General features: G+C 40.5%; 1 protein-coding gene across 1 annotated transcript in view; it reads right to left on the bottom strand.

The window, feature by feature from the left end:
- babam2 (BRISC and BRCA1 A complex member 2) overlaps positions 1–22,387 on the bottom strand; it is a 77,343-nt gene that overhangs the window by 11,627 nt on the left and 43,329 nt on the right. Inside the window, exon 7 of the mRNA XM_061082822.1 lies at positions 13,476–13,585. Within this exon, the coding sequence (XP_060938805.1) occupies positions 13,476–13,585 (110 nt within the window). The remainder of the gene's footprint in view (positions 1–13,475; positions 13,586–22,387) is intronic.

Here is a 22,387-nt window from a genome sequence, read left to right as displayed (position 1 = left end):
TAGTGCATGCTTGTTTAATCATGCTGCTGCAGCTCCCCGGTGACTAACCAAGCGAAGTAGTCACTCCCTCAGTTTTTTCTGATCTGGGGCAAAAAACAAAGTGAATACCCTGAGGATGGGTTAAAGGTCTTAAGGAACCGCTTATTGGCTTTTAATGCTCACTTTAAGACACATAGAAGAGGACTTCTTCCAATGCTTTCCATTTTTATTCCATTCATCATTAGAGCAGGACAGTCTCAGGACATTTAGAGACGCTCTTATGTCATTTTAAAAGAAACATTGTCGTGGATGACAGACGTTTACCAGGTTAAGCGTGCATGATGCATGTAAATAGCACACATCCTGTACGATCTTTCCAAATGTCAAAGATCACATATGTTAAGATGCAGCCCCTGAGGCTGGTTCTTTAGTTGATCAGAAAGTCTATGATGTGCAAATGGTAATTGTGTATTAAAAGGTGAAACATAACAGTGAGTAACAGAACCACAAATCATGATCCCACCAATGGATAACATCATCCATCCACAGATGTGTGATGTACGTGAAAATAGTTTCCACATTTTGTCATTCTGATCAGCAGCAGATCACACAGACATCTAGAGAATTTCACAATGCTCAGACTCCCAAAGAAACGTTGTGGGAGTTGTGAGCAGGAAGGTGGAGCACATCTTACCGTCATGACCAAAACCCACAAAGTTTACAGGAAAAATGATGTGTTAACAGGGGTCAGGGAAAGTCCAAAAGCAGCCGTGCGAGTCTACATGCACATTCTTTCAGAATAAATAACTACCGCTTGCCTTGTGTAGGAAAGAGCTGATCTAATCTAGTTTTGTGATGGTGTAAATTCAAATTTTGCTAAAGATAAGAATCACATCCATCCTCAAAGATGGAAATATGTTAACAGTGTTTACTTCAATCGTTTTGAAACTGCGATGCCACGCAAACTGATGAAGCTGTTCTCATTGTCAAAAGGATTATTTTCTCAAAAACTCCAGAGCCACCATATACACAAGGCTTTTCACACAATTAGCATTATCCTGTACATTTTGCCGTGTGCCGACAAATGGTCGATTGAAAAATAGCTTACAGCGATGAGGAGAGAAGCCTTTGAAAAAGGAAAATCTAAATGATGCCCATCTATCCTCCCACAGATCTAAGAATAGCTCCTAATCATTCAGATGGAAATGCGGACAGAGGCACAAAATAGATGGTGGAGTGTTTGTCAGTCATTTGTGTCAATTGAACAAATGTGGTGCACTTTGTATTTCAGCGGTTTTGCCTCTGGAGTACTAATTTGAAGGAGGACTGATAAGGCACTGTGTTCATGTGCAACAAACAAAAGCTCTTTCAACATGTTAAAATTATACGACAGCAGTTACAAACTGGTCTTGCCTTAAGGTCAAACTTTTACCTTCAGGTCATGATCGACACACCACTGTCATTGGATTCAAACCCATGACTGTAAACCGTCTTATGCAATAAGCTACACTTAATTTTAGACAAGCTGAAAACCAAAGGCAGCTACTTAAATTTAATTAAATTTGATAATAATACAATATTTGGCAGATTGGAACAATGTGGTTTTGCCCCATCAGGTCCCTCTTACCTGGGGCTCCCTTAAAATGCTCTGGGGCACATACACAGTATTTTAAAGTTTAAGTGGGTCAGGCTCCAGAAACACTTCATCATAAATTCTTCATGATGCAACCAATATCATCTTTTGTTAGAGCCTCTCTGGCCAGTTAATGATTTTGTCTTTCAAACTCCATACCCCCAGTTTGTAGCGATGCCTTCTTGTGTTATAAATTTGTAGTCAAGTCCAAACTGTTATTATCCTGATTAAATATTTTCTTGGACGCGGCACAGCTGCTTCTGGGCTAGAGAAGGCATTATAAAGCTGTTTATAAAAGGCTCAGTGGTACTACCCACAACTACAACACTGACCTTTGTAAATGTGTAAAACCAGCAGTGTCCCTCTTTAAAGAAACAGTGGGTGCTCATCTTAAGAAAAGGTCCACCATAGATATGATAGAAGCACGATATCTGAGTGCACTTTTTGAATAGGGTCCACTTTTAAATACAAACACAGTATAAGCTTGCATTTTTGCACAGTTTGTTGAGTAATGGGTAGAATTGCCATTTGGAAATAGTGCCTAAAGCGTTTCTGCGAATTTTCTGTACAGTGGTATGCAACTCCAGTACGAGTATTAAACTGCTTTAAATTGAGCTTTCTGTGGGAGGGCTCAGAATGGAGACATAATGGTGTTTTACTTTCAAAGTGGCACCCTGAAGAGTCCCCCGCTTCTGTCTCCACTGGTGACACCACTCTAAACACTGCCCACACACACACACTTCAGTCATCAACGTGCCGCCGAACACAACCCCTCTGAGCAATGTAACCTACTGTATGACATATTTACACTAGACTGTATACATGCGTACATGTGAACGAACACACACTGTACAGTGACAGGGCTGCCGGTGACTTCATCAAGCACTTAGATTATCCTGCGTGACTCAGGTGCTATGGTGACGAAGCTCAGTTTGTTTGTTTGTGTGTGGTTTGGTGTGTGTGTGTGTGTGTGTGTGTGTGTGTGTGTGTGTGTGTGTGTGTGTGTATATATGACAGTGCAGTGACAGCGTGAGAACAGATAAAGGCAGAATTGTAAAGAGGGCAGACATGATTCATTACCCAAGTGAAAGATAAGGCCTAGTAGAACTGTTTGGAGATTCAAATGTAGTTTCAAAGCAGGAACATTTCCATTTTGATTGCCTCCTTCATTTCCTAAAGCCTGGAGGGTCCTTAGAGGTCCACATATGACTCCGTTTGTTGACTCTGTAGACTAAATAACATCCTATTCCTCCACTGTTACACTGTTAAGGCTCTCTTGGCTTATGTCAATAGGAGTCAGAAACCTTTCTGTTATGAGGTGACCACGTTTCGAGTGTTTCTTTGCTTCTTTATTCATCATCCACTTGGAGAAATCCAGATTAATCAGAACTTTTAGCAGTCATTGAACACTCTCACTAGAATACTGGACGAAAATGATTCTATTTCACCTATCAAACATCATTGGCTACTGCCGGCCACGTGAGCTCCATGTACACCCATGCATGTTGTTGTATAATCACAATTTCATGCCTAAAAATGTCATAAAACAGCTGATTCTGAACTATTAAGCTTGAGTGCTGACCAGGACAGAAAAAGAGGGAACATACAGACGAAAGTCCATACATTGGTTTCTTCTTTTTTCTTACTTACCTTAAGGCAACTTTTAGTTTTTATATTCTAAGTCACTGCAACAGTTTGCCTGACGACCTGAGAGATCTTTGAACGCAAGCTCCAAACCTCTTTGGCCTAGTTTTTGATTGCGAAGGGTTTACAGACAATATTTTATTGCATCTATGTTGTAAATGATATTCCATTTGACCTTTCTTGTAATAAAACTATATTGAATATGTTTTATCCCCTGTTATTGACCCTTTTCTTCTATTTATTTTACCTTTTTATTATTATAGCTTTTAAATTTTACTTATTCAATGTTTTTTGTTTTACCCATGGCTCATTAGTTATGTGTGAAGCACCTTGAACTACATAAAGCCCGTTTAAAAGATGCTATAAAAATTAAGTTTCATTGATTGATGGAATAAGCTATATTTGCGGAACAAAAAACTGAAATAACACTGTCATCACAAAATAACACAGTTTGTACCACACAAGCAACCATTTCGCATACGAATTGCATTTACATACTAATAATTTACAAACAACATTTTGTGAGAAATATAAAATATGAATATATATATATATTTCATCAACAATAAGAGAAACTATTTAAATGATCAGCTAAGTTGCAGAACATGAATGTGTCAGCAAAATTTTCACTTGACTTGACAAGTTCATATGTTTTCCTTCTAAAGTCCATGCCTGTAATCAATGCTAACATCTACCCATAGCCACCAGAATATGGTGACATTTTTTATAGTAATGCCAAGGCACTCCAAGTGCTTGGTTGAGACTGGGATCTTGACCTTTGTTAAATATTAAAAAAAGTCTATGTTAAATTGAAGCACACAACAGAATAAGGCTTCTTTCCAAATCAGAATTCTTCCCTTTGTGAAACCAATATGATTTTCTGAGCCTAACACAGCCTGCATAATGAAGGCACCTTAGCAGAGCAGATCTTAGTCCTCTATCTGTGTCTACACAGGATGCGTTCGGACTCAGTCCTGACTGCAAGTGAAGACCCTCAAAGCTGTATTGCTAGTTACACATGTTAAATGGAACAGAATAGATTAAAAGCATTAAAAATATATACTTCTCTCTGTTTGCATGCAGTCAAACTTTATAAATTAACACATTGCAGGAAGCAATTAAGATTTGTTCAATATATGGTGAAACAAGAAAACAAATCACTTTTCCATTACACCCCAAATGTGTCCTCAACCAGAATGAAGGACTGATAAAATATTTAACTTCTCAGTGGCACAAGATTAACACTGACCACCACATTATAATTCATAATAATATTTTTTACAGTACACACACATTGACAACTAACATGATAATCAATAAAATATGTTTGTATGATTTCTATCTTGCATGGTAACCTGATTTTATGTAATTTTTAAAAATTGTATCAGAATTTCCAAAGACATATTTAAGTCATGTCTCTTTACGACAGCCTTCTTATTGACAGATTCAGTGGAGATATTTCACAAAAAAACTTTTTTGCATGCGAAAGGCCTACATATTGAGAAGGGTGTGTTACCAATTACAAAGCCGCATCACAAAACTCAATTCATGCAGCCACATAATGCAGAAGTGTTCAAGGTGACAAGGAGGAAGAAGTAGCAGAGTGCTTTGAGTGAGAGACGTGTCTACGCTGATGTTTTCCGCTGCCGAGTGGGTTCGCTGGGTTAGGGGTGAATTTATGCTATCAGACTGACAATTTCCGACTGTGACAAGATGTTCACAAAACCTTGAAAAATATCTTATCGCAATGCAAAGATTTTCAAAGACTATACAACACCTCTACAGACCCTGGAGAAGGGACACACACAAACTGTACACCCACACAGGCACATGCACACACAGATACTCACACACATCAGGGGGCAGGCTAGCATGCGCGCTTAAATGTGTGTGCACGTACACGCACACACACACACACACACACACAAACACACAGGCACCTAAAGGCAAATGCAGATACACAAACATTAGTGCACTGCAGCCTAAAACTGTCTCTCTGTGTTGATTTTTCTGGGCTCCTAAATCTGGTTTGGGGGCAGAGACGGTGCCCACTCGATTCTTTTATGCAATGCAGCAGGTTTTCTGGGGGAAGGAGAGATGTATCCAACTCATCTCATGGGCACAGTAAAATCAGGTAAACGAGAAGCAAAAGTGAAAATGAAAGGAGCGATGGGTCTGCTTATAGAACAGTTGGAGAAGGAGAATAAAAACACAATGTAGATAGAAATCAAAAAAACGGCAGAAGTGGTTCCAAACGATGATTGCGAATGAAACAAAGAAATTCTGTGAAAGTGCTTCGAGCTGCACGGACACCATCTCATCACTTACTCAAATCTTTCACTGGTATAAATAAAACCTAAATAAAACATGCTAATGAGTATTTTACTGCTGGAGGTAGGTGCTTGAAGAAACACGTCTGGCTAAATGCTCTAAAAGAGCAATGCAACATGAAGGATGAATTAAATCTTATGTTTGAGTTCCTTCAAATGAAAATTTGAAAAAATATGTGTATAAGCAACTATGTGGAAATGGCTGCTCGTAGTGATGAACCCACACTGGCGCTCCTTAATGCGCTCATGACATTTAGTGTCTTTCAGCTCACAGCTTTAATGTTTTACACTCATCCGTTTTGTTTTTTTACCATAGTAACAAACAGTTTTTAGTAGTAAAGCTCCTACACCCCACTGTCCACTAAATGCTCAGCAATAGAAGACAAAATATTTGTGAACTGGTTAAATGAACATTCAGCAGCTGAAGAGCAAGAGAGTTCCCTTAGGACGTGGAGAGCAAAACAGAGCAACACACATTTAATTGAAACTAATTATATTGACACAAATGAGACTGCAAATGAATCCTAATTTCCTTACATACGTGACAGTGTCTTACAGTGGTTGCCATACTAGCTTGAAGTGTTATATTCAATCGCAGCTTGTTTCTGTTAAAACAAATTTCCATGCCCTCTGGAGCACACAGCTTTTTTGAGAATGTGAAACAATGATTTAAAAACAGGGTTGCCTAAAGGATCCTCTAGACTAAGTTGTCTTGGCAGAAATAGTTTGATGCTTTGTGTAAGATTGATGTTATTCCACTGGGACAGATATGTTTGATCTGCATCTTCTGAAAACCTTTGCCCAATCTGGTAGAACAGTCAATGACTATCAGTCCCCATGGTGCAACTGGTTACGCAGCACTGGGATGCACAAAGGGCACATAAATACAACCCTTAGACCATAATACAAAATACAAAAATAAAGCACAAAATTAAATAGGTAAAAAAAGACTGAAAACCAATTATTGACAACGTATAAACTTAGGAGGGTAAAACATTTGATATAAAGATTGCGTAAATAACTGTTAGTTGTATGTATCCACTTGAGTTTCCATTTCCTGCTGCTGATATGAAATACCTTATTGAGTACATTTCTGCTTTTAACCTTGAGAGATTCAAACTGACAGTGAAAAGAGAAAGTGAGCACAGACTCAGTTAAAGATTAATACAACACTGTCTTCAGGCTTCTGTCAAACTGAAACTTAGAGAGCTTCCTGAGACAAAAGAGACGCTGCCGGCTTTTCTTGTACACTTTGTCTGTAATACTCTCAAATGTCAGTTTATTGTCTACTAGAAGACTCTCTTATTTATATCTCTGGCTATCAAACACGTTACTGTCTAAAGAGCAGGGAGAATGGTGAAAAACAATTGAAATGTTCTTGGGGTTATTTTCAGACGGGGAAGTCAGGATCATGGTCCGGATCAAGGTTCACATTTTTGTTACAATGAAAACATTTTATCCAATTTTGGTTTCAAATTACAATGTAGGAAGTAGATTATCGACTTGTGTGTGACATACGCATGTCCTGTCATCTTCACTTATTCGGACTGCATCTACCTATACTTGACAATGATTGGTTCGTAGGTGGGTGCTGGTACATACTATTGCTCCATAATAGAGCGACTCAGTTTCTGGATAGACTTCTGCTTCTTTTTCTTCTTCTATTGTTAAACACTGCGTCAACTGCTCCTAATGTGTCTGAAAGTCCAAACTCTCCAAAAGAGTTTTTACACTGCAAACAAACCAAATCCTGGTTCTGTTTGATTCGGAACAACACTACTTCTTTTGGTCCATATACATTTTGCTCTATTGGTCTGGACCGTGGTCTGAGTCACCTTTCACATCGGTTATTTTGGTTCAGACTTTAACAAACAAGGAAGGTGTGAGAGAACCCTTACTCTACATTCTACAGTACTAAAAACAAACGACTGAACCAATTTAAAAAGCCTGTTGAAAACAGGAGTGTGAGCTGTTTTCCGCGCTGTTCAACAGGCTAACTTTGACAGTATCATCAAACTCCAGTGTGTGATGGTCATCATACACAGATGTTCATATCTTTAATTGAAATGTATAAAGACCAGAAACAGCACATTCCCCACTGACTCCCAGTTGAGCCAAGTGACCCTGATCTTGCCCTTTCTCAAAACTATGCCATTCTCGTGGGATACTTGATCCCTTCCAAAAAAGCTATATCTCACAACATCAACTGTAAAATTAAGCTACCCAACAAATTCTAACCCCAAATGCCCCCAAAGAAAAGCACATTTTCTTCAATTATCTAATTGTCTAAGCTAGTTTGAAAGATAGAGGGAAAATCTGAACGAGCTACACAACGTGACACCATGTCGTTCACAGTTGTTATCTTCTCTGCAGCCCCATAAAACATTATATAACAAAAGAAAACTGAATCTTAAGCAGGTAACTCTCTAAGCAGAGTAACACCCATTTGACCTCTCATAATCAATAATTTGTACAGAAAAAGAAGCAAATTCCGTGGAACAGTTCTATCAAAGAGAGAAGCGAATGCAACCTTCTACATAAACTGTACATTATTGGTAAAAATGTGGGTGTGTGTCAGGGTATTTCAACATCATTTTTCCCCCTCTGTAAGGCAGAACACATTACAGTGACGGTCTGTTTGAAGACAGAGGAAGAAAAAGTAACAGAAAGAGCAAGAAAGAGAGAGGAAGAGGGAATAGAAATAGAGGTAAAACACTGTAGCTCAGGGGGCTTACGAGTTTGCGTAGAGAGCTTTTAGATCCGAGCCCCTGCTGAAGGAGAGTAAAAGTGAGATATCAAACAGCTCAGGAGTGATGGGAGAGAAGAGAGGTGGAGGAAAGAGAAAGGAGAGAGAGAAAAGCTCTCCTCTCCCTTGTGCTGTGTATGTGTGTGTGTTGTTTTTTTTCCCTCGCTGCATTTCAGTCAAGCGAGGGACGACCTTGCTGGGTAGAGCGCAACGCTTCTCTCTCTTTCAAGTCCCACTCACTCTCTTGGTTCCCTTTGAGGATCAGCCAGAGGGATCAGCAGAGGGGAGAGAGTGATAGAAAAACGGAGGAAGATGGAGAGAAAAGAGACAGGCGGCAGACATGTGAAAAACGGGAGGGAAAGGGAGGAGGGGTTTGGGGGAGATAGGACCGAGAAGACAAGAGTTAAAAAGTGGAGAAAGTGGATAGATAGACAGGATAGCAGTGACGGATAAGGAAGGAAGAAATGGAAGGATGGAGGATAAATGGACAGATGATAAAATGACAAAATGATTGATCATCGACAGGTATTCTGAGACAGAAACAGGAAAAAGCCTGGAACATCTTGACACAGAGTAGATGTAGCTGAAATGACAGACCGTAACAACACTGAGCTCAAGTGGGCCCAGAGCCGAAAAATAGATCATGTCTACAGGTACTCACAGCTGTTTCTTGTAATGAGGAAAATTTTTAAGATATAATATTTAGCAATCTTCCGGAAAAATCTCTAAAAACAAATAGACCAATGATATTTCGGCCGTTGCCTTATGTACTTACATTACATTACATTTCTAACAAAGACAAATCCTGATTTATATTTATTTATATTCAAGATTTGGGGACGTTTATTTTGTCCGACTGTTAATTGCGTCATATCTGCTTTACCCATGGCTTTGTCCATCTTTGCTCCACCTTTCGGGCAAACAATGTATGATAAAGAAAAACCACACTGCTAGCCAGTTAGCGAGTTGGCTTTTATCGCATTAGCAATCTCTAAATTTCGTTTGTGCAGCGCTATTTGCTGCTCTCTCGCACTGCCGCTACAGCACGCTCACGCTGGTCCATAAACTTTTTACTGTCCACGCAGACAATCTGAGTTCATAGTTTCAGCTGCAGTTGTGGCATCAATGCAGTCTTTCACTCTTACTCTTTACTGTGTACCTGTCACTTCAAAAATCGACAGGCTACTTTTTGCGCATGCACTCCCAATACCGCTATACATTGAAATAATTCTGGGGGAAACGCTGTGATGTCTACACAGCCCGCATACTAAGAGCACAGTCCTCCGTCTGACTCTACACAGGAAGCATAAATTCCCAACGCAGAGTGTAGATCCCCTGTATTTTGGCAGAGGTGGACTTGAAATATCAAATATTGGGTCTTGGTTATGTGACTATAGTGTAGTGCAGCCAATGTGGTGGCTTGAATCATACGCTGGATTGATGTACACAGAAGGGCGTTAGTTTGGGCATGTCTCTGCCCACTGCGAAGGAGTAAGGGAAGAATCAGGAGCTGTCACAAAAATAACAGTCAACCTCCAAATTCTTATCAATGTAACTCCACCCCCCTAATGCAGTTTGGAGAGATACGAGCGCTGCATGAGCTTGCAGCATGAAATCAGATCACTAACTACACATGGTCAACTGTATAATTTATAACTTCATTAAAAAAAAATAAAAACATGAGTTTGTGTGTGGTAGCACTGTAAAGCGATACCCGCTCATCTGTTGCATATCTGACAATGTAGCTGCTCTACAGGTGTTTGCTGTGGCATTAAACCGCACTTCCTGTTACTATGGTAACCACTAGTGTCACCGGTAAACCATGACTGAAATCTTTAAGATTGTAATTTGAAGGGACGGAAAGGGAGGGAGGTTGGTTAAAAAATAATGGTTTGTAAAAAAGGTGAATTAAAATACAGACAAGAGAGCAGCGCAGGAAATCAAGAAGCAAGGGAGAGATGAACAGATATGTGGACAGATTGAGACAGAAGAAAATTAAAGCATAGGATGATTGATTAAAAGCAAAAAATTGACAGGATTTTAACGTCATAAAAAATCCATGAATATTTTGACACTGAATAGATGTTGTTAATAAAATCCGCCTGTAACAACACTGGGATCCAGTTGTGCCAAACCAAATCTGAGTGAATAGTAGTCCAAAGCTGCTGTATCCACCATTTCCTCACATTAAATCTGATTTAAACATGTCTGCACTGTTTTGATATGAATTTTATCTTAACATTATATGATACTGTGAACATTTGTGGTTGCTCAGGTTAATGCAGAACCTCATGAATGTCGCACTCTATCAGATGCTTGCTAGAAAAATAACAGAGATGTGCAGGCACACTACAACAAATGAGTTTTCCTCTTCACTGGAGCCGGCGCAGAGATAATGGGCAGCTACACAAGACCAAAGGACAAACAAGGGTCAGCAAGGACATGGAGGAAAAATAACAGGGTAACAGATCTGCATAAACACACGTACAGCGGAAAGGCTGGCTCGCACACATGCGCATGCTAAATTAGGTGGCAACCATAATGAATACAGCACAAATGCGCTGATGCACGAACTCACACACACATGCGATCGTTTGTCTTCAAACAATGGTGAAGAAGACATACATTCTCGCCCTGGGTCATGAATTAACACACTCCCACACAGCTGACAAAAAGGTGCACAAAAGCATGTAGCGGAGTACATTCACACACGGCCTTGATATGCATATGTGCAAATATCTCCAGACAAAGAGGCAACATTAAGCAGGAGAACAAGGGTTGTAAATGAGAGTTTGGCTCACCACAGCGCGGTTAAGCCTCTGCGTTTTCAGATCTATCTTAGAGGGTTTAGATGAGAGGGGTTTGTTTTAAGGCCTGTCCTCCTTTATCTAACCCCCCGTCGCTCCACCGGCAACCACCCCTCTCAATCCCATGCGCCATAGCTTCGCCACTTCTTGCTCTCCACTATAGCGCCTTCAGCCCCCTTCTGTCTGTTCTCCTCACGCAACTGGTAGTGGAGGAGAGCCTCTAACACCACTGCAACAGCTTCATTCGGGCCTGTAGCCTCTGTAAGGTCAGTCTCCCTCACATACACACAGCTTCATCATGGAAGAGGCAGATATGCAATGAACGCACATATCCACACCCTGAAGCATTCCGCAGTTTCTCTGCTGAGCGGTGTCCGTCAAAACATGGTGGTGTCCATCAGAAAAGCTAATAACACACTGACAATTAATATGACCACAAATGTATGGCATTTGCAGAGCATGTGCAAATATAATTACTAACCTAAAGCTGAAATTTTGTATATTTGTGTAAGTTGCTTAATAGTAAAAAAACACAATGAAACATCCTGAAGGTTGTGATACAGCAATGTTAAGCAGAACTGTGTCTCTCATGTTATTGCTTTTATATGTTCCTACACATGCACAGCCCAGAAGAAACAAGGATATTGCAGGACAAGCAGCAAGTAGGTGACCTTTGTTCTGTGGGGCACATGCTTAGGGTATCTTGTCATGGTTACTGCATGGGAATATGATCCTGTTGTCGTTCTTTACAACGCATCGCAGTAGAGTAGAGCATGCATGTATCTACTTTAGCAACTGTGTAGGGAGAGTGACAGACAATTGCATAGATGTATAAGGAGAGATGATGTGCAAACGTGGACTGCAAATGACAGTCCACGTTTTCACGGAAGAATCTGATTATTGTAAAAAAAAAAATTGGGAGAGCTAAAATAAATAAAGGAGACAAGGAGGAGCATGGAAGATGAAGACGAAAAAAGAACACGTGAGACAGGGGGATGAGAGAGAGAGAGAGAAAGAGTGGTGGTGGTGGTTGGGGGGAGCAGAGGTCTCCTAACCTGGTGCGACGGTGCGTGTGCTTGTAAATAAACATCAGCCTGAGATTATTCCGAGCACGAAAGCCCAGACTGTGGGGCCCTGAGGTCAGAGTGGGCCCATACCTGTCTCTCTCTCTCTCTCTCTTGCTCTGTCTCTCTCTCACGCACATACACACACACACACACACACAGGCACACATTTATCTACATCCACACCTACAAAAGACTGTGTCGAGAGCAAAGCCTATTCAAATACAAGTGCGTGCACGCAAACCCCTGAAAACAGACATACATTTGTGTTATAAAAACCCACAAGCATGCATGCAACCAAACACAAGCACAGAAAAACACACACACCCAAATGCAAACTGACAAATGCACACCAACACATACACACCAACACTAAATCTAGACAGACAAAAAATGGATTTGATCAAAGAGAATACACACACTGGTGAAGTACCCACTCAAACTGTGCCCACAGACTCGAGGAAAACATTCCACACAGGCCTGTATACACACACACGCACACGCACACGCACAAGCACACACACGCACACACGCGCACACACACACACACTCTGTACTGTTAAAACCCCAGATGTCTGCAGACATCCAGTCATCCCTGGCACAGACGCTGTGTGTCATCCATCCCCCCTTTTTTCTGTTCTTCCCTTATTGTTTTTGAGGAACTGACTGATAAGTACAGACACTGGGATGTGGGATTATTCACAATGACATAATATGTCGCCAGATTCGCAGCACACTCACGCTAATCCGTCAACTACATCTTGCGCCCTCGAAATCAGAAGGAGTGCCGAGTGGGCCTTCATTACCTTTGGCTGACCTTCCCTGTGAGTCCCTGTGAGTCTCAGGGTATTCAGGCAATATTAGTGAGGGTCTGCAACAAACTTTTTCTTCTGTTTTTATAATTTGCATGTGATGATATATAACCCCCAAATGTCAATACAAGATTTGTACAAAGGAGAGTGGTAAAGCTGACTTTCTCTGGTGACACATCGAGGAGATTCTGTGATGACCATGAAGTCAACTTTTTTTGACACCGGTATGAAATAAAGTTTGTTTAGATCTAATTGGTTACTACAGCATCAGGTTTCTATTCATCACGGAGCAAAATATGTTAGTATTATCCTGTTAATATGTTAATATTAGTTGACTGATGTTGAGGTGTGGGGAGGGGACTACATAAATAACTCCTTTTCCTCAACAAAACATACATTTTAATGAATGAACTGATAAATGGAAAACACACTGAGTGACTGATTGATGTGATGTACTCACTGTTCAATGCTGGGGGAAAGGTAGAGTTTAGGAAAAACTTGAGTGGCCTCAGCATCCTCAAAGCTCACTGAGAGAAGAGCCACGTCCTCTCCAGGGTCCAGAGCTGTGTCCTGAGAAAGACAGAAGACATGCTGAGGATTAAATTCAGCAAAAAACACACAAACATATGAACCAAATGCCATTGAGATTCAAGAATAATTTATGGTTACTTGCGCAAGTAACCACAATCTGCAAATATTCACTAGTTCTCTTCTGGAAAAGAGGAGAGGAGTACTACTGGCTGCAATAACTACCATAACTATGTTGTCCACAAGACCATCCAGGTGCCAGAATCTGTCTTCTGTGATTTGCATTCTCAACAATGACTGGCTTATGTATCATATCCTCACGCTTATCTTTTGCTAAATTCAAATATTTTAATTCGAGAGGGTGAAGGGAATAATCCAAATTTTGCATTTTTGCATTTACTTTGTTCATAATTGCAACGTGCAAATAATTTGCTTCGAGTTAGGTCTGAATGCACCAGTAGGTAAGTCATTTCCTGAATTATAACTGAAGTTATTTAGAAATGGTAAGAGGCTAAACTGTAGGAGAGCCGCAAGGTTGTCGATGTATTGCTGGATTCAGATTTGGTGGAAATTGAACTCTGGGTAAGATGCACTTCTATGTGTTTACAACAAGTGTGCAAGTCCCAAAATATTGAAAGAGATGAAGAGGAGAAGAGGAAAGACACCAGAAGAAACATCTGTTTTGTTTCACGCCACATTAGCTTCAACAGCTGCACCATGAGGCTGAGCTGATGACTGCAAGCACCAATCAAATCATGTGTGAGATGGATGCAGAGGCCACCCGGAGCTGCTCGCTACAAAGCCTGTCTGCCTCTCCAAGGTTCTAATTTCTCATTCTGTGATATTTTTCCTAGAGCATGGCCACTTCCGAGACACTGTCATTAGTGTGATTCCACATCAACAGCCATTCCGGGCTCTCTCTGCCGACAGAAGCTCGGCGGCGTTAATCAAATGTCTTACAGATGGTTTGAACTCATCCATTTGTTATAATCGCTGCCCACCGTGGTGAGAGGAAATCTAACCACCATACATGATGGACAGAGGCAGAGTGAAACCAGTTTGCAGCAGGGCAGCCTCAAACATGTGATCAGGCCTATTAACTGATTACACACGCTTTGGTCTGTTAATCACGGAACCAAAGTGACCATTGGATTAAAAAAAAAACACGGCTGAGTGGGTGTAAAATGAAATTCCTTCACTGACCGCGTCTTCCTCAAGTGAAGCTGAATTAATTTTCTCTGCATGTAATCTAATGATTATGAACACAGTGTTTAATTAAAGATGAACAACTAATAATAAATCAAAAGGAAAAAAAAACAAGGGGCTTGGATGATAAAATTCAGGGGTAAGGGCAACAGCTCTGTCTTTAGTATTTATCAGAAAGCAAATATGAGGATCATTGTTAAGAAGTTCTTCAGTCTTAAATACATTAACAATCTAACATCAGCAGTCTCAACAATGGCTGCTGCTCTGCTGACTGCCACGCAGTTTGCCTTGTCACTACAAATACATTAGGGGGTGAATACATAAGGAGTCGATGGGAGGCGGTGAAAAACAGCAGGCTATGTGGCATTCAAAAGTGTTGCATGATGGAATCAGCTCACATCAATATAGTGTGCATTTGTAAACAAGAACTGCTCTGTGTCTCACAGCAGCGCCTGCAGCTTCTGTTGTGACGATATGGGACAGACAGGAACAGGCAAGGCAATGTGGGGCAGGAGATGGCTTTTCTTTTTTGGTGAAAAGATTGCTTTGCTCCAGTTTGTAGCTGTCAAGTTCCGTTTTCGTCTTTAAAGGTGATTTAATGGATGCTTCCTTTGGACTGGGGCAGAGTCAACAAATGAATGAAAACCAACAGGAAGGTGAGAGGGCCAGGAGAGGAAGATGGGTCGGCTTTGTATGGGCTGCAAAAGGCCATGCCGCAATTCGGTCAGACCAAGGGTGCTGTTGCAGGGACAGCCTTTTTTGCCGAATGATTCAGACTCATCTTGTCCTAAGAGACAGCAAAGAGCTGTCACAAGTCAGGTTGCATCAGTGAAACAAACAAGCTCACAATAACTAAAGGCAGAACCTTTAACTTTTAGCTGTTGCCATTGTAAATTAAAAGTGCTGTGCAAGGAAGCTGAAGATGTGCAGATGAAAATAGTTATTTGGGGTTTTCAAAAACCCAAACTTAAAATTCAGTCTTTGGATAAACAGGGTAAAACGTTTTTTTTATAGTGAGTTTTAATACTGCTGCTTATTAGACAGTCTGAGAGATAAACACACAGTGTGGAATCTTTACACCAGTGGCTGCAATGCTGTTCGCCTGCGTCACCAACCTATTAACTCTGATGGACATGTTAAGGTTTGATCTGAGAAGATCATGAGACAAAGTGACTTATGCTGCCCTTGTTTTACATTAAACAACAATTAACAGTGTCAGAGTGTAACAATGTTGATGTCGATCTGTTTGGACAATACGTTTTTTTGGGCAACAGGATCTCAAACATGTCATCAAGGTGAAAAACCTGGTTTAGGATTAAAATCTACTTAGACTAAATCAATCATTGACTTGTTGCCCGAGAGATTGCATTTGACAAATTTGTAGGTGTCACTTTTGAGGATTTGAATTTCCCACTGATCTTGGGAAGGTGTGCTTTATTTCTTGTGTTCAATGGCTATGCTATATATATATAATTGTAACCTCAGCACTGCCCAGATGCTGTAAGGGTAATGCAACTGTGTGACAGATATTTGTGATTTACAATGAATTAAAGATCGTTTGTTGCTGTCAAATATTCAGGTTTAGGAAACTTCCCAAAATAAATGCATTTTTGAGCAATTTTCACCTTCATGACCACTAAAGTTCAATGGACTGTTGTTTTTATGTATTCATACAAAACTGTACAGAACATAGGAGATACAGAATACAAACAATATAAAAGAATAAAAAAATATGAAATGTGTTTTTTAAATCGTGTAACAAAGATGTTTGTGTGTGTATCTTTTGAATTCCATGATTCAACGTTTTCAAAGCTTCTTAAGTGGAACTTGAAAAGTAAAATGAAAGTGTAGAAGGACAATACACATGATTTGGTTGATGGCTGGTTATGATTATGGAATATACAGAATACGGAAGAGTGTTCAGTTCCAGTGTGGTTGTAATTTCCAGGCATTTAAAATCTTTTCTTCCTCCCAAACTTTGCAAATCTACACAGGAGGCTTGTGAAGATGTATCCTAAAGAGAACAAAAGTTGACCTTTAAACCTGCCTGACTTGAAACCATTACTTATTTGAAACAAAGGAGCTTTTTCCCAAACTAAATGCCCCAAATGGCCATTATTTGATTCTGTGCACACATACACACATCCTTCAGCCCCTTTAACCAAATACACTTGAGGGCAACTGCTGCTTGCTTATGTAAACAGTTAGTAGAGAATTAACATTTAAAAAAAAGCCTCTGCTCCACAGGCTATAGTTAGGAGCTTAATGAAGAGACTTCTTCATTGGTAAGTAATGAGCACGGAAATGGCCTGGGTCAGACCACTCCAAGTAAAGGAGGGCGTCCTGCAGGGGTGATAGTTGGACGTTGAGGCAGTATTTACTACATGCCCAGAGAGAAAGTGACTCAACTGCTTAAGGACTGGATTCAAGAGGAGTGTGCATGCCTGCGTGTGTTCGGCCATCAAGGTTAGTGAGTGCCTCAGAGTCAATCCCTTTCACGTGGCCGCCACCCCACGTCTTCCATCCTCCTTTCTCTTTCAGACGTATGTGTGCGGGATCACACACACACACACAAACGCATAGACCCTATCCCTTGTGTCCGTTCTAGTGTCTCCTGATGCCCCGGCCTCTGGCATCTCCTCTGTGTTGCATGTGACAGGTTGGAGATGTGACAGCTGTCCTTATGCCAGACCAAGTCTGGCCAAAGTCACAACACACACAAACACACTCATCTGCAAACGCTATACAGGGGCTCGACTGCAGGGCTAGTACGGAGGAGGTAAGGGCACTTTGTCCGCCTTCTTCGCCCAACTTTAAATGTCATGCCCAACGTAATGGGGCAACTTGACTGACAGCAGGGTTGTTGCGCAAGGACATGTCCAGCTTTGAGGCGAGCAGCGTTGAGTGCCCCTGTGCACATGCCGGACACAGCCCCTGAAAAACAACTGATTGGCAAGCATTGTGGCATCCAAAAGAAAACGTTAAAAACTAGAAAATATCTCAGAAATCCGGGAAGGATAATTTGAGCAACGCTAGTGCCCAAGTGCAAGAGGATTCAGTCTTGAAAGGGTCTATTACTTGGAGAGATCCTTCAGTAAAAATACCATTAGAAAACGAGGTTAAAGTTTTTTATGCAGCATCAACCAATTTCAGAGCCACTTGGCAGATAGGATCACTTCTGCAGTTCCAAGTGAACATGTGACATCAAACTAGCAGCAGCAGCTTAGAATAGCAGAGGTAGACATGCCAATGTCCGCAATTTGGAGGTAATACATGTAATGTGTCCAAAAATGGTCTCAACCCTGGGTAATGTGTAACAATTGCAGTTTCACTTTAACTTAGTTATAATACACATATACGCTAAAATGTGTGTGTGTTTTTAAGGTCTTAAACCTGCAAACACTAAAGAGTTGAATCCACTCTGAACATTGCTGCATGTCATCTGGGCTGTAAGATGCCTTCCCTGTTACAAGCAGTGCACGTTGCTTATGTACACTCTTTTTTGCTCAGTCAAAACCTGGGTAATACTGAATTCATACACATATTTTTGTCTTTGATTGAGGTTAGATAAGGATACGTTTATTTCTATGCACATTTAAGGACTGGATACCAAGGTGAATATGGGCAGCCTACACAATCCAATAAACTAAACTGACTGGGCAAATGAAGGCTGTTGATTCACAAAGATGGAGACCTTCAACTCCTGAGGCTCACTTCTCTGCTGGCTGAGGGTCCACTATATATTCACTACAACTAGATTGAATGATGATGACTTAATTGTCCCCACACATTTATAAAGAAAAGCTTAATTCACCCATGTAAATAAAGGTGCAGTAATTCAGGTTTCAGAGGAAGAATATTTTACTCACTGGTGAAATACTTTAATCATGTTATGGTTCATATGGTGTTTTAAGGTTAATTAGAGAAATCTGGGTAATTCAGCATGTATACTCTTTGTAACTATTCAGGTGTACATAGGTCAATATTAAAAAAATGGATCTAAATTGAATGATTGAAAACACTGGAAGAGTGTTGGCAGAGGAAGGGCCAGCAAAATAATATACACAATGTACACTTCAGGAGTAGTTTTATTTAATTTACTAAGCAAAACAGATATACTTTGATGTAATCTTAACTTATGTTTGACAGTCAACATATTAGAGCGCAAATATTTGTATGTGATCATTGTCAAGAGCCTTGAACTCAGCGGAAACAAAAGCACTGACTACTACAGTGAATTAAATTATAGTTTGAGTCATTCTCCAGAATATAGAATATGTCTGACATAAAAAGTTATCTGTTTGTGTCAGCCTTTCCATTGAGACTTTGACAGAGACTCACGCCATCTCACCCTAAGGACGAGAAGCATGGGGTCAAGGTGGCAGCTGCCAAAATGTCTCATTGCATGAAGTGAAATGTTCAGATTGAGAAAGAGAGTTGAGGATATTGCTCCTAATGAAGTGGTGGGGGTGCTGCTTGTGGGGAGGGGGTGAGCGGAGTCGGTGTGGGCTCCAGGGGCCATGATGATCCTGCTCCCTCCACCTCAAAATACAGACCACGCAAGCAAGACCAGGTCAGCACAACCCAGTTGGCACGCATGTCCAAGAGGACCTAACGTCCTTATTTGAAATAGCTGCCCTCACTCATGTCCGCCCCACTCTCTGTCGAACTCTCCTCTAAATCAAGCTCTCAGCTCGTGCTGTAACTCGGGCTGACGTAAGACAAGCATGGTGGATGATTAACCAGGCAACTTTGTGTCACCACATACTTGTGCCCTGTGCCAGGAGTTGATTCTGTCGAGAGGACAATTGGAGAGAGATTATGCAGCACTCACGCTCCACCTGGAACCATGTTGGTAGAACGAGATCCAAACACATATAAACACAGACCTGTTGCCACAGTCCAAAGGCTTTGTGCACGGGGCGTGTTTGCAAACTGAATAAGAACACGCTTATCCCTGCGCCTCGCTCTGTTGAGCACACTGAGCTTTAAGAATGATGGGTGTGGACACAAATTATAATCTATCAAATTGCCCTGAGTTGATGGGTTAGTTACAGCAGAGATGCTCTGTGTAGTGAAAAACAAGTTATAAAAAAAAATATGAGCTCAGCAGATTAAGTCTCTGGTCTAAGGGGTGTTGATAGGGATTCCACTGTCTATTGACAATATACGCAGAGCTAGAACAGCTCTCAGAAGAGTGCATACCTCCACCAAAGCCCAACAATTTAATTAAATTAAGCTGAAATAAATTGTACACATTAGTAATAGATATTAGTCCATTAAATATGCCATCAATATCCAAATATATATCAGGACATGGTTCCATACACAAATACCGGGCAAATGTAGTGGGTCAAAGTTCACTGATGTTGAACCAGGCTGTGATTTGCTTTACCACAGGTCAACACCAAAAATTGATGTGTTCTTCCATGAGCCATTATGCAACCTTTCACCAAGTTTCTTGTAAAAAAGGAATGCTCATGACAAATTAAAAAATTAAAAAAACCTGAGAAAAACATAACCATCTTGGTGGAGGTTCAAATTTAAACTTATTCCCTTTTCAGTTCATGCAAATAGGGAGGATTTGAATGGCGAATTGCAGAAAATTCTATAAAAATAAAAGGAACATGTAATTTACCATATTTCAATATATGAGTATTTACTTTTCAATTTTAACATGGTGAAAATAATACACAGATCTGAAAAACAAAGGTCAATAAACATAATTGTAAGAGGGGAAAAATGCTAAATTAAAAAAACAACAACAACAACAAAAACTTTAATTCCACTACTGAGGGCACTTTCATTTATGTGGGCAGGATTTTTTCGCGTGGTGGTGACTTCTCAGAAATTACTTTTTCACCTTATCAATGATAGAGTCTGTAACAGCTTCAAAACAAGTCACAAGTGCACTGGGTTGCCAAAGGATTAACCACCAAGTGTATGAGACACCTATTGCCATAGATGAAATATGACTAGCTGGGCAAGAGCACAGTCAATATAAATCACATCAGTCACAAGTGGGAAGATCCAAAATGTTATGCAGAGGTCATAATACCAATTAATCTCTATGTTTGGAGGGAACCAAACACATCCCTGACGTCTCTCCTCGTATATTCTTCTTTCTTAGGAGCTTGGCCAAGAGCCAGAATCTTTACTTTCTTTGTGACAATAACTGGCAGATGACCAATAGATGGGCCTCCGAGACGCTTGATCCTGTTTTGAGCCAACACGCGAGTCATACGTGTGAATGTGGCCAAGTGTGAGTGATAGTGTGTCATCGATAGCATGTCACTGCAATGATCTGGCTTTCACTGTCCTCTCTGTGTGAATCTTAAGTGAGTGATGCTACGGCTTGAAGCCACAAGGGTGACTCAAGCATGTTTGGGTATGGATATCTACAGCCTGCGTGTTTCAAGAAATGAATGAATGCATGTAGTATGTTCACACTGATGACACAGTGATCTACAAGTCAAATGCCATTGGATGCTTTGACTGGTGACAGTATGTGCAACGTTCCTAAATCTCAAAAGGAGATCTAAAACCAGAATCTTTTTTTTCTCTCATCTCATCACCCGATGCAAACTGAGTGCAAAAGCTGAAAGGCCAGACTTAACGCACTGGTTATTGTAGCATTTGCTGGGGGTGATAATTGTAATTGCATTAATATTGCTTCACTGATGGTGGTGCAGTTTACTCCCAATGTTAAGGACACTATTCTGGTTATTTGGAACACTGTTGCCCCTCACAACTTTTTGGGGACAAATTTATTATTTATTAAACAAATAATCAAATCAGGTTATTTCTGGAGAAGTTAGCAAATGTATTTATTGCAGGGCTTCTATATTTAGACACGATGTATATTTCAACAATTCAACAAGATTGAAAATGTAGATTATTATTGCCTCAAGCTAACAAGAGTATAGTCTCTCTTTATCTTTACTGCTCGTGTTAATATACTGTCATGTTAAACTCCAAAATATCCCACATATCGTCATTCATCGTTCCACCTAGAAGGCATAGTATGTGGCATAGTATTTATAGTTTTGCAGACATACGTTTAGCTACAATAATTAATGGATGCTTGATTTGTAGTACATCAATTTAGGAGGACCAACACATTTTCTTTTCAGATTCTGATGCTTAGTTACAATACCTTCATATGTGCTTTTGTATGATGCTTTGCAGAAATAGAAGAAGAAGGAGAAGGTGGACATGGGCTCATTCCTTTTCACAGTGGGAATTTGAAGTCATTGGTAAGCCAAGGGTAAAGCAAAGGCCAAGACTTACAAATGAGTACAGACAGGCAACATATAGGGACGCAATTTCACCCTGAGGCCACCTATGTGTTAATAAAAGGCCTACAGGAGGCAGAATAAGGCATGCAGAAGGACAAGGAATTGAGAGATAAATGAAAGCTGAAAAACATCGAGGTTGAAGTGAGAAAAAAAACAAAGGATTAGGAAGAAGGACATTTGGATGTGTTACAGAAAAACAACATATAACTTGATATAGAGCGAGGGCGGAAAGTAGGCCAGATGGAAGTAATTCCATGGAGGCGTGGAGAAGTGTGGGGGGACGGAGGAAGGGGGAAGAGGTGGTGGTGGTGGTGGTGGTGGGGTTTCTCTTGAGACTCTA

The sequence above is a fragment of the Limanda limanda genome, chromosome 12 (genome assembly GCF_963576545.1).
Source record: "Limanda limanda chromosome 12, fLimLim1.1, whole genome shotgun sequence".
Lineage (NCBI taxonomy): Eukaryota > Metazoa > Chordata > Actinopteri > Pleuronectiformes > Pleuronectidae > Limanda > Limanda limanda.
This window is presented reverse-complemented; position numbering and strand designations above follow the sequence as displayed.